Source organism: Gossypium hirsutum, chromosome D09 (assembly GCF_007990345.1).
Source record: "Gossypium hirsutum isolate 1008001.06 chromosome D09, Gossypium_hirsutum_v2.1, whole genome shotgun sequence".
NCBI lineage: Eukaryota > Viridiplantae > Streptophyta > Magnoliopsida > Malvales > Malvaceae > Gossypium > Gossypium hirsutum.
Genome location: NC_053445.1, coordinates 11,463,860 through 11,477,495, shown reverse-complemented (window position 1 = coordinate 11,477,495; position 13,636 = coordinate 11,463,860). Strand labels below are relative to the sequence as shown.

General features: G+C 32.9%; 2 protein-coding genes across 2 annotated transcripts; one reads left to right on the top strand and one right to left on the bottom strand.

Annotated features, from left to right (window-relative positions):
- Window positions 1–878: 878 nt before the first annotated feature.
- Window positions 879–1,967, top strand: LOC107892187 (TLC domain-containing protein At5g14285). Its single transcript, XM_016817200.2, has one exon. The coding sequence runs from the start codon at window positions 1,131–1,133 to the stop codon at window positions 1,872–1,874; it is 744 nt and encodes a 247-aa protein (XP_016672689.1). The 5' UTR covers window positions 879–1,130; the 3' UTR covers window positions 1,875–1,967.
- Window positions 1,968–2,308: 341 nt separating this feature from the next.
- On the bottom strand, window positions 2,309–7,870 carry LOC107892186 (lysine histidine transporter 1). Its single transcript, XM_016817199.2, has 8 exons — window positions 7,313–7,870; window positions 4,475–4,632; window positions 4,000–4,383; window positions 3,510–3,903; window positions 3,308–3,413; window positions 3,104–3,195; window positions 2,936–3,004; window positions 2,309–2,842 (listed from the first exon to the last, which is right to left on the bottom strand). The coding sequence occupies exons 1-8, from the start codon at window positions 7,358–7,360 to the stop codon at window positions 2,744–2,746; spliced, it is 1,350 nt and encodes a 449-aa protein (XP_016672688.1). The 5' UTR covers window positions 7,361–7,870; the 3' UTR covers window positions 2,309–2,743.
- Window positions 7,871–13,636: the final 5,766 nt, after the last annotated feature.

Genomic DNA, 13,636 nt, shown 5'->3' with positions numbered 1-13,636 from the left:
ATTAATTTCGACTCAAATGCATTTTTTTATTTCGTATTTTGAAATTCGAGATTTTGTTCCCTAACTTACGGGGTCTCAATTTTTTTGATAAATCCGAATATACGAACTATTTAAAAAAATACATTTTTAAAATTATCTCGGGAATCAAAAAAGGATCGTGTTCCAATTTACGGGATATGATTTCTTCTCCGAAACCGAGATAATCAAAATTTCCAAAAATAAATAAATTTTTGTTATTTATTCTCGTTTCGAGGATTTAAGGTATTGCATCCTAACTTACGGGATGTAATTCTTTTTCTCAATTAACGTGAAACATTTTCGTTGTAAAAATTCAATCAGGTGATTTTGTAACAAATGATCGTATTTTAAATCTCCTCAAAGTTTTCAATTTTCGATATTAAGACATTAATTAATCAATTAGGTACCAATTTTGGGCATGACGAGGGTGCTAATCCTTCCTCGCATGTAACCGACTCCCGAACCAGTTTTTCTTGCATTTCATAGACCAAAATCATTGTTTTTTTGTAAAATTAAAACGTTTTATTAAAACGATTAATAAAATATCAGTGACGACTCTTATTTTCTCATTTTTATTTTCAAAATAAAAATCGACCCTTTTTTTATTTTAAAAACTACTCTTATTTTTTTTTATTTTTAAAATAAAAGTCGACCTTTTTTTATTTTAAAAAATAGTTTCGACATGCAGTGTATTAAAAAAACAATGTTGTAGTTAGATTAAACAAAATTCATTAATCCCAATGGAATTTCATTTTAGATTTATGGCTTTAAAACATGAAGATCTAGAAAGAAATGAATGTCATTGTCAACTTCCTACATATCTTTGAATCTCTAAAACCATCCTAATGCCTAATTCCTTTTTTTTTTCTTAAATAAAAAATCTGAAAGCCTAATTTGTCGCCTTCCCTTCTCCTACTCCTATGAACTTTCATTTTCCCGAGAAACCGTTGAAGCTCTCAATAACTCTCGATTTGATACAACCATCCTTTTCTTCCACTCTACCATTTTACCTAACTTACCAAACATTCCCAAAATCTAATCCATCCCCGGCTCCACCATTCTTATAAAATTTCCTTTTTTCTTTTTGATTTCTTCTCCAACCCGGAAACCCAATGGAAACTTTCCCTTTCTCCTCAATCCCAAATCTCCCTTTGTTTTTCTCCATGTTTTTGATCCTATATTCGATTGCTTACTCCATTGTTTTCCGTAACTGGAGTCCCAAGATTCGCCCCGAAGCTTGTTCTTGCTTTATCTCCCTCTTCCATGGCACCCCAGCCGTTTTCTTAGCCACTTTCGCAATCTTTTCCGACCAAAACCGTGGGTTTTCTTCACCGAACACAAAAACCCAGAATTTAGTTTTGGATTACAGTATTGCTTATTTCCTCACAGATCTGCTTCACTACCTTATTTTCTTCCCTACAGACGTCCTCTTCATTGGTCATCATTTGGCTACCCTCTTTGTTTTCATCACTTGTCGCCACGTCGTCTTCCATGGCTCCTATGCTATCCTCACTCTCTTGATTTTAGCTGAAGTTACAAGCTTTTGCCAGAACGTTTGGACATTGGCAACCGCTAGGAGGCACGATAACCAGTTGGCTGCAAAGGTTTATTCGAATTTGTCCCCTTATTTTTATGCCTTTTATAGTGTTGTTAGAGGGATTTTTGGTCCATTCTTTTTGTACCAAATGGGAGTGTTTTATTCAAGTGGGGTAGCTGATAATGTAATCCCTAGATGGCTTTGGGTTTCTTGGATGTGTGTTGTTATTACAGCTATTGGTGTTAGTATCTTGTGGATTTCTAATTTGTGGGTTGAATTGTTTAAAGAGAAAAAGGCTAAATTGGAGAAGGAATTATGACAATCGAATTGTTTTTCTTTTTCAGAACAATCTTGTTTTTGTGGTATTTGAATGCATACTTTTGTAGGCTATCAATGCAGCAATTCAGTTTCAGATGCTCTTTTCTTCAATGAAATTCAAATTATAAACATCTTTTGTTTTACATTAAGAACTCTTGTTGCTGCCTGGATAACATTGTAGTTTAAATTCCAACATGTTTTATTTCACTTTACCCGACATATGGTTCTGTTTTGACTTTACACTTCTCGTCATAAATAACCAATTTTAATGAATTAAACCATTGTGTCTATACCTTTGGCTTGAACCCTATAGGTTGTTATTAAGAGTTAAATTCAGTGGTCCTACTACTCCTGGGTTTAGGTAGATGCCATTATTGGTTCTGTTCCTGTGATGTATTTGGAAGATCCTCAGAGGGTCATATTTTCAAAGTAAAATGAAGAATCCATGAAACGTTGATTCCATAAATTTGCTGAAACAAACCTTGGGAACTCTTGTTGAAAGCAAATACAACATTTTAAGTGGAAACCATTACATAACTGTAGTATCTTTTTTTCTTCACAAACAGCAAAACAAGCAAAAAAAAAAAAAGAAAAAGAAAAAGAAAAAAGAAGAAGACTATTTTGTATTCATACATTAACACAAGTGATAGAATGAAGAAACAGTGACGGCCAATACTCCTGTGATCTGATTTCCAACAGTTCAATCTCCCATGTTTGTGTATTGTGACTTTGATTTTCTGACAACGGAGGCCGGCAACATTGACTCTTGACAATAGCCTTATGTTATGCTTCCATAAGACAAACTTTTAACTATCATGTTCTTCATTTGTTCCTACTCCCCACTTGATTCTTCACTGAGAAGAAAACAATTTAAGAGTAGAATTCATAATCCTTGGCTTGAAGGATGATTTGCCTCAACCCTCCAATTGGTGATAAGATCATCAACATAAGACCAAATACAATGCAGATCTGTAAGAAAGAAAAGGGAAAGCCGAATAAAAACCAATTCGAAGCACATCGAAGCAATGAGGTTGTAGTAGAATCAAAATCAAGTTTACATACCCAGTTAGTCCACCAAGATAAGCTAAACTTTCTTGGTTTGTAAATGGCAAGCCACATGATGCAAGGGAGCTAAAGAAAAACCAGTGAAAATGAGTTAGATTCTTCAAAGAGAAAAGTATCTTTTCTTGTAAGAAGAAAACATGGGATGAAGGAATTAATGTGGCTTACAAAGTATGTTGTTGGTGCAAAAGCAAATCCTCCGAAAAATCCGAGAAGACCTCCGAAGAAAGGGAAGGTAATGCCGATGAACATCGTGAATGCTGCAATAAAGATTTGATATAAAAATTAAAACCCTCTAAACCCCTTCTTTCTAGTTGAGATCATGAGTTTCATTTGCATGCAAGATGAAAATATATGAAGAGTTTTACTTACCAACATAAAGATTGCGGACAATGAATCGAAGTGTTGTACTGGGCTTGAAATTTAATTTCTTAACTAATACGGTTTCCATCATGTCAAAAACTGGCATCGCATAGATCTGCATATCCAAAGACACAAGTTAAACCCAAAATCTGATCAATTATCTGGTCTGAGATGAGGATGTTATCTTGAATGGAATTGATCAAATACGAACCTGGTAGCTTCCGATAACATGAACAACGACAAACATGTTAGCCATTGCAATAAGCCATGCTGGTTTCTCTAGTGAGATGAGGATGTTGTCTTGGACTGAATTGCCAAACATCCAATACCCGACTAAAGCGACAGGGAAGTAGCACAAGGCTACAACGATATAGGCAACGATAACACCTCTCCACATTGGTCCCTTCGATGGCTTCTCAGGTGTAGAGGGGATTGTAGCTTGGATCTCCAACACTACATTGTGGCCAGCATAGGCAAAAGCCACATCCCCCAAGGCACTGAAGAAGTTGAAAACTGTTCCTGCTGTAGTCTTAGCTTTGTAGCCATATTGCACATCTTGTTGAACTCCCTTATCCACTGAAGCTCCCCAAGCAATGGTAGAATAACTGTATGTCGAGACAATCATCAAACATTAACATTGAGACTTTACTTTCGGGGGTCAGTTTAATTTATTGGAAATGGCATATAAAATGATTTGATACCTCAAAGACATGACGGCGGCAGCCAAGGAGACACCCGAAATGGAGTTGAAGTTGGGAAGGTGAGAGAGAACAAAGTGAACAGAGGCAAAAATCATGATGAAATAAGTTAGTTTTATATCTTTGCAGGTACTGCAAACAGTGTCATGGAACTTCTTCAATGATTTGCCACCAGTAACCATATAAACAATACAGACACCAACTTCAACAATAAGTTGCTGTGGCACCACAATGTAGAGGCCAAGTTTTTCACCAAAGGCATATTGACCCAGTTCATGGTATCTATCGAAACGTCTTCCAGGAACCATTTCATGCATTTCAACCATTTGCCATAGTGTATATAGGGTAATAATCCATGATAGGATTAGAACAGTCACACCAGGACCCCTGAAACCAAGTTAAAAAAAAAAACAAAAATGGTTGGATTTCTTGTCTCATCTTTGATTGGGTAATTTTAGTGAACAGTTGGTGAGCGTACCATCCGAGTTCTGACATGGCGTAAGGGAGACTGAGGACACCAGCTCCCACCATAGCGGTGACATTGTGGAAAGCTGAATACCACCATTTTGCATTTCTTGATGAGGTGATTGGCAGCCACTCATCGATTGCTTTCTCCTTTGCTGATTTCTCTTCCAACTATGAATAACAGACAGTTGAAGCAATTCTTTCAATTAGTTTTCACAACAACAAATTCATACCAACACTAAATTGCGACAACTCTTCAACTGAACACAATTTCTGACCAAAAAAAAAACCTTAAAAAGAATCATTTTCTATATATAACAATTATCTCTTAACTTCCCTCTCTCTTACTTTGTTTTTCTTCTTTTTGTTACTTTTAAACTAAATATAGTTTAAGCTTCCCATACTTAAAATTAAAATTCTATTTATTTTTTGAAATTTAAAATTTTAGTTTTGCCCGAACTACAACAGTTAAATTCACTAAATTAAGTTCTAGTATTACATATGTAACATCGTATTACTTTATTGTATCAAAAAATAAAGACAAAAAATTATTATTTATTTCAAGATGGGAATTTCAAAATTCATATAATATTTATTGATGCAAGACTATTGGATGAAATTAACTATTATCATTTGGATAAAATATTTTCCTAAAAAAGTGAAAGTAAGATGAAAGAAGAAGAAAATCATAAAAGCAAATAAAAGTTGAGGTAGCAAGGCACCAAAATATGACTCCGTGTGTTTTTTTTCTTTTTAATGTTTTAGTACGGAAAATAGGTAAAGGGTGGAGGAATCCCCTAATTGTTGGAGGGGGAAAAAGTCCAAATTCAAGTTATGATTTGCCATTTGTTAGTGAATGGTTTCAATAGATTCATATTTAGCTTCCGCACGTCCTATCGAGTTTGAACATGTCGGCCACTTACTTGGTCTCCACTTCACCACGTTTATCTCCTTCACCACTCCTGCATTTTATTCGCTAAACCTTAATTTTTGTTGAAATCTTAAATTTTAATTTTCCTTAAAAATACAGCGTCTCTCGTTACTGCAGTTGACATTTGTTAATAATTAAACTTTTATATTAATAATGCTTTTATCTATATTTGTGTAGCGGTAATCATGGAGTAAGGAGATAATATGAGAGTTCCTATTGGTCTGTTTGAATGTCAAAGCAATATTGGGTCTGGGATTCATTTTTTATTATAAAAATATTGTATTTCAAACTTTTAATTGATTCTAAATCAATCAGATTAAATCCCTACTTATCAGCAAATACAGACAAAGTTCCTAGAGTGATTTTGTTGTGTTTTGTTTTTCTGAGGAAATATTGTAACGTAAATGTAATCAAAAGTCAATAGTTTTTGGAATTTATCTTTGTCTGAAAATAAATAATTCCAAGCTGTAAATTCGATCAATATAGTATAATAAACATTCTTAATTAATATTTAAAAATAAAAATAAATAAATTAAAAGTTAAAAAAAATCTCTACATTATTATACGAAATAATAATTTTTAAATATGTATAGAATATTTTTGGGGGGGAGATATTTGGCAGTGTGCCTAATTTCATAAGTCGTTTTCTTTGGAAGAAAATTTTGTAAGTCTTTGCTAATAAAAGTATATGCAAATTGATTCAATAATTGTTACAAGAATTAAATGCAAAGACAAAAACTAAATGGAAAAAAACAACGTCCCGTACGCCCAGCCACAACCAATGGGAATTTAAAAAAAAATGTTATTTTAGTTATCTATATTTCATAAATTAGAAAAATATTTTTTTATCATAATTTTAAAAAATAATTTAAGTTCCTTTAAACAAAGGATTGTTATTAAATAATCATGGTTGAAAAAAATAAATAAGGTGCCGTAAGAAGAAGGTTAAAGGTAAGATAAATAGGGTTCCAGGGGTTAGGGTTTACAGCTATTTATTCATACCAAATAATTTACATTTTAAATTCATTAAATTTCGAGTCATTTCAATTAATTTCATTAAATTATATTATTATAACAAATCGTTAAATAATTTTAATGTAAACTATCTTCAATTTTTTTGTTTTGGGAGTTTGTGTTGAGTTACTTGTGTATTTTCAATGAATTTTTTATGAGAATTATTTAACGAATATAATTACAAGTTTGGATTTAACTTAGTCCACAGTTGTGATTATTTTTTCACTAGGGTAAAGATTATTTAATTTATAAATTAATTATAAAAATTATAAAATGGTCATTTAATTATTAGTAAAAATTTTTATGCCACGAGCTTGTTAATGTAAATAAAAAATTTAAGATAGTCGGGTGATAAAAAAAGATAAAATTAAATAATTAAATAAATATTTTGTAACTATTTTATAGTTGTATGACTATTAATATAATGATTTTTTTTTAAAATCATGAATTTTGATAAAGTTTAAGATTTATTATCTAAATGTATACCATATAAGAAAATATTTGATTTTAAAATATATATGAAATAAAATATTAAAAAAAAATGAAAAGTCAAGAAGTATACAGTAGTGGCATGTGATGAACCCTAGATATCACGTGTGTTGACCTTTTTCTCAATCTGAGATTAAGCCAAATCTGAGATTGCAAAGCAAAAAAGGAAAAGAAAAGAAAAAAAAACAGGCATATATTTCATGAAAATTAGTAGGCAGCTTTTAAATTTTAATTGTTATCGAAGAAGAATCATCACAAGAGAACAAAGGTAGAAAGACAAAACTCCAATGAGTTTGGAAAGTATTCGATCTAACTTTATTTTTCTTTTTATATATGTACTAAAAGAAATGAAGACAAAACAGTAGTGGGGATTATTCCATGCATAAAGAGAAAAAGGTGTTAGGGAAAATCACATACACTGTTGCTTCTGCCATAACCATTTTCTGGAGGAGCTTGAGTTCCCATGTCTTAAAACACCAAAGGAAACTGAAAGAACAAGAGAGGAAGTTGAACCCTGGAGAAAATTCCAACTGGTTTGTGTAGAATTTATAAAGGGAAAAAATCCCCCACTTCAATAGTAAAACTGAAGAAAGAGAAAAAAAAGAGGGGATAACGGAGTTCTTGAAGATGACGTTTTATTTGATGTTTTTGTTTGACTTTACAAGTCCTCATTATATGGACAAAAAACAAATGGGACTAATTTCATTTAATCAAATATCTTTCTCTTAGCTGGATGAAGGTCGAAATTGCCAGGAGTGAGTTTTGCAAGAATAGGATTGGTGGTGGGGTGTTGTTGAGGGATTTTCACGGTTTCGGGAGAAGTTTCTTTCAACAGGTTTAGTATTGGTTTTAGAGTTATGAGAGGAGCGTTTGAAATGATATCTAAATTACCCGCAGATATCATAAAATGGCATGGGATACATTTGATTTCAACGAAATTAGTTTGTGTTGAGCATCCAAAATCTTTTTAAGTACAAAAGAGGTAAGGGTTTGAATATTGAAATATTATTTTGAAAGTGATTAATAAATTTATTGGATAAACCCAATTTTTCAACGTAATTGACTTATTAAATTTGTATGTGAATTCAATGGATGAGTAAAATAGTTGGATTTCTTATAAATATGTCAAAGTGTTCACACAAATAGCTTACTATGTTGAAGTACGAAAAGTACTCTTTTACTGTTTTTTTTTGGTCAGTTGAATTACTGAAAATTGCTCTAAAACTAAGTTGATAACAACCTTTTGATTCACTCGTTGATATATTTAAAGGTCTACGAATTGGTCGTTATACTTTGTACTGTATCCACATTTTTTTTATTTTCAATAGATTTTATTTAAATTGAGGTTTATTTAACATGAATTAAAGGTTAAAAATATTTAAAATTTAAAATTTATTATGCAACAAAAAGTATAAAAATATTTGAAGTTGCTGCAATGTATTTAAGGAACTGTCTACTTTCTTCATCACTGCGATGAAACAACAACTTGTCATATTTGGAAGATTGACAATTTATTTAACTAAATCTTTGGATTGTGCTAATATCATGGAATGATTCAAACCCATTAATGGAGATCAATTCACTTTGAGAATCATATATGGAGAATTGGATCAGATTGAATCGGATCGAGTATATCAAATCCCTTAGATTAAGGAAGTTGGATCAGATCGAAACTTGAAAACTTATTTGCCAACAATCCATTTTACTTTGGCTGTTAATATTATATTGTATTAAACTATTTTAGCTTTTGTTTAGAAGGTATCGTGATTGATCTTTATTATGTTAGCAAGTCCCGAAAGCCTTATATAATTGAAAGATTTGTATAGGTTAATGTACTAATTTTTTAGGGCACTTTTTTGTTTACTTAGGAGCTTTTATTGTGGTAGTGCATTTGCAATTGCAAAACCTTTTTGTGGTTGGTTTTACAAGCTAAGTTCTTAGGGGGAGAATTTAGTGGTGAGAGATCTAGTCTTTGAAGTACAAGAGGGAGGATTCTTCATTGGGATGTGTTAGATCTAGGACCACTAGTTGCATTTGTTTCAAAGATGGTGGATTCATCTCACTGAGCTAAACTTCGCTGATGTAGTGAAACTGAACTACATAAACAACTTTGTTGTCCCTTGTTTCATTGTGCTTGTCGCATTTATTGAAAAAAGTGCCTGCTTTCGTAGTCACTGAGCTATTAACTAATTAATTATAATTATTAATAAATTATAATTCAAAAACCTTAAATTAATTCTCAAGTCATTTCTATACTAAGTGAAAAAACACATTCATTAGTGAATGCGACTCATTGCTCTAACATCATCATTTTCATTCATTTTTATTCGTTTGGTTCTACATGCAATTCATTTCTAGTTTCAATGAGCTAACGATGAGACCAATTGGTCATATATAATTAACTCTCAAATAATTTATAACTAAGTTCTAACTTTTTTCCTATTAATTATAAACTTATTTAGTCATGATGTCATTCTACTATAGTATTGACTGTGCTCTCCCCAACTACATACAATGACAAAAGCTACTTAATAAGTGCTCGTCCAATGACCTTGTCATAAATGTGTTACCCTTTTAATGTTGGAAAAAATACGGTTCAAAAATAGCTTTCTTGCACAGCGAAAAATAAAAATTTTAAAAACCGAGGCGGTTTGTGATATTTATAGCAATAAACCAATTATTGAATTTGCACATGTGTTTTCGGCCAGACGGATCCTTATAGTTCCTAGTTTTCAACCGAACGACATTATTCGCTATTCTCGTACAATGATATGCTTTGAGTGTGGGCTTAAATGATTCAAATCAAACACAGAACCATAACTAGTTTTCTTTGTTTAAGTGTGAAAACAAAAAATATCTTCTCAAATAGAAATCGACAAAATTGTTATTCCAAAAAATAGATTTAACAGTTGAGAATAAATTCTCTCTATCTTCGAGTAGAGTAGCAATATCTTAAAGTTGTGTAAATACCCCTACTAACACTTACTAAGAAAGATTCGGTTTGAGTCATTGTTGATAGATTGACCAAGTCTACCCATTTCATACCGGTTTGCACTGATTATTCTCTTCAGAAGCTTGCTAAGCTCTACATTTTTAAGATAGTGAGATTGCATGGGGTGCTAGTGCCAATTATTTCAGATCGGGATCCCCGTTTTATGTCTCAATTCTGGAAAAAGTTGCATGAGGCTTTGGGTACACGTTTAAAATTCAGTATGAAATTTCATCCGCAGTCAGATGGTCAGTCTAAAAGGGTCATTCAGATTTTAGAGGATATGCTGAGGAGTTGTATGATTGATTTTCAGGGTAGTTGGGAAGGGCATCTTCAATTGGTTGAGTTCGTTTATAATAACATCTTCCAGTCTAATATCCAGATGACACCATATGAGGCTCCGTTATGGTCGTAAGTGTCGCTCACCCTTATGTTGAACTGAATTGGGCGAGAGGAAAATTTTAAGTTCAAATTTGGTTCTAAAGGTTGAGGATAAGGTTCGTTTAATTCAAGACAAATTAAAAGGCAACTTTGGATAGACAGAAGTTCTATGCTGATTTAAAATGAAAGGACATAGAAGTTAGTGATGGAGATCAGGTCTTTCCTAAGGTTGCTCCATGGAAGAAAATTATGAGGTTTGGTCGAAAGGGCAAGTTGAGCTTTGGGTTCATTGGATCTTATCGGATACTTAAAAGGATTGGTCCAATGACATACCAGCTTGAGTTGCCTCCAGAGTTAGATTGCATTCACAATGTTTTCCATGTCTTGATGTTGAGACGGTATCGATCTGACCCTCCCACATTATTCTGATTGAGGAGATCGAAGTTAAACCAGATCTATCTTTTAAGGAAGAGCCTATCTAGATTTTAGATTAGGAGATTAAATTTTTGAGGAGGAAACATATTCCTTTGCTTAAAGTGCTTTGGAGGAATCATGGAACTAAAGAGGCTACTTTGGAGCCAAGGGACGCGATTCGGCTCTACTATCCTAATCTCTTTGAATCAGGTAAATTTCGAGGCTAAAATTTCTTTAAGGAGGGGAGAGTTGTAACATCTCAAAATTTTGGATTAAAGTTTATTGAATTATTTCAAGAATGAGTAATTAACTTAGTGGTTAAGAGAAAACAATGAGATAGTTTAAATATCTTAGGGACTTGAGTTCGATTATTTTCCTTTGTAAAATGACTAAATTCTTGCTAATTTTTTTCCTCCTCCTATTTTTGTGCTGCTAGCCTAGTTAACCTATGTATAAATGCAACATTTTCAATTGTTGTTCATCATTTTATCATATTTTCTTTTGCTATAGCCATCCAACCGCTTTCCCCTATCAAATTCTCTCGTTTTTTCTTCTTTTATTCTATTTATGTGCCGCCCCCAACAACCTCTTTTGTGCTGCTCATTCTCTTCTTAGTGTAAGTGTCATTCTTCCTCTCTTTTCTCTTATTTCTTTTGTTATCGATCTTAAGCTGTTGTTTTGATGAGACCTCATGTTTTTTTTTCTTTTCAAATCATCTGTATTCAACCCTAAACACCTCTTTTGAACCGCCGCAAAGCAGTCCTAGAGCCGCCGCCATTGGTAGTGTCTGTCGCCCCCAAGGCCCCCTTTGTTGGTTGCCATATTAAGCCTTTAATTGTTGTTTTGTGCTGCTATTTTCAGCCTTCTTTTACTTTGTTTTTCAAGCCTAAAATCAGTCCTTAACCAACCCTTAAATTCCCCTTTTTGTGTCGAATAAAAACATCTCATTGTTGTGTCGATTGTGGTGGTGTGTCATCCATTGGATCACCACTATAGGCTTATCATTCCTCTATTCTAATAAGCCTTTAATCTTATTTATCATATGTGTGATCGATCCCATTCCTTTAGCAACTCGGATCTAGTAAAACGAAAAATGTAAGTGCGGTTTGTTGCGAGTACCTACGTAGTATTGTTTTCGTTAAGAGAGGATGTAATGGATAATTGTTCTAGGTTTTGGAATTGGATTTAATTTAATTATTTTCAATTAAATTTTAGATGTAGATACTGATTTGAACATCCTGGATTAGCAGTGAAGTCGGATTTCATTCGCGCCCTTGTTTCGCATGAAATCAGCGTAAGTAAATTTGTCGCATTGGATATGAAAATTAACTAGTGTAACACTGATTTGGCTGAACCTTTAGGGGGTGTTTCAAGGCTTCTTTTAACAGTATTTTAGCATGTTAAGTGTTATAACTTGGTTTTAGGCACGTTTAAGGTCTAAGTGTGATAGCGCGAACTTTGCGTATTAGTGATACAGACTTGCTCTTTTAAGGCATGGGTATTTTCCTTTATTTTAATTAGTGTAAAATTTGTATAAAATATGTTTAAATGGAAAATTTACTTTCTAGTTTTGGAATGGTCGAATGGCCTAATTGCTAATAAGGAGGTGCCAAGGTAGGTACGTACACTACTTAAAAGCTCGATTGTTAAAAGCTCTGTTGGGACTGGTTGTGATGTGTATGAGCTAAATATGATGTATGATATTGTGATGTAATTGGATGATAGCATGTTTGGTATGACAAACTTTTGTTTGCTAAGCTTTGTTGGTAGTATGCGAATTGTATGCATCTATAGCTTACTAAGTTTTGAGACACTAATTATTGAACATGTAAAATGTCATGTATGATATTGAGCTTGTATGCAAACTTACATACCATATGTGAAAATGATTGTATGGAAAACACGTATGCATACCACTGTTATTGAAAACGAAAAGTATACAAGGCATATACTGACACTGACTATTGATACGCATGTTAAGCATGCCATTGTATCGAGATTGACAATGGTAGCATGGTTTGTTCACTGATTGTATGATTATATTGTTGTTGACTCACATTAAGCCATTTTAAGCTCACCCTCTAGTCTTAACTTCTCAGGTAATGATCAAGACTAGCATCGGGCCTAACATTCGAATGTAGCATGGACTTCGGACTATTTTACTATTGGTAATTGTTAATAAGTATTTATTCAGTTTTTGGACTGTAAAGTTTAATTTTGGACTATGGTTTATGGTTTTGTATTTGGTTTTATGCATGCATTATTCAACACAATGGTTTTATAAGTTAACTGAAAAATGCATGTTACTTGACCTAATTAAAACCAGAGATGAATAGTATTTTTCTGTTGCATTAAAAGATAATGAAATTTTGCAAAACAAGGAAAATAACAACGAGTTTCTAAAATCGTCACATCAATAACAAAAATGGGACTTAAGAGTAGAAAACTTAATAAATGTATGATTTTCAAACAAACTTAAATGCAACTATAGTTTTCTAAAGTTAGTTGAATGAGGGTTTTTATGGTCTGTAGGGTTACTTAGTCATTTCGGTGACTAATGTAGTCTTCACGATCTGGCCGTAACGTCTATGCTAGGTTGGGGATGTTACATTCCCAACAGTTAAGCATTATAACCAAAACCATGAGTTAAACTTAGAATCTTCAACTTAAAACTCAATTTTCCAGAAACATGCAGAACCCGTAAAATGGTTTTAGAAATCCTTAATATTTAGTCCTTAAACTTACAAATATCGAAGGTCTTAGTACTTTACCAGTTTGCTGGATTCTCTACTTTTTCTACTTGAACCTTATGATCATCACCTCATTCAGAGTTTCCCGTAACCATCTTTTTTTTGGAGCTCCCAAGGAAGAAGATGAAGAAGAAAGGAAAATGATAGAGAATTAAGTTGAATCCTCCCCGGGAAGTCATTTTCCAATTATTTATAGCCCTTCCCGCA

Coding starts and splice junctions, on each gene's coding strand:
- LOC107892186 (XM_016817199.2), bottom strand. CDS start 7,360: ATGGGAACTCAAGCTCCTCCAGAAAATGGTTATGGCAGAAGCAACAGT. Junction 3,904..3,999: donor GCCGCCGTCATGTCTTTGAG/GTATCAAATCAT, acceptor CTCGACATACAG/TTATTCTACCATTGCTTGGG. Junction 3,196..3,307: donor TGTCCGCAATCTTTATGTTG/GTAAGTAAAACT, acceptor TCTTTATTGCAG/CATTCACGATGTTCATCGGC.
- LOC107892187 (XM_016817200.2), top strand. CDS start 1,131: ATGGAAACTTTCCCTTTCTCCTCAATCCCAAATCTCCCTTTGTTTTTC.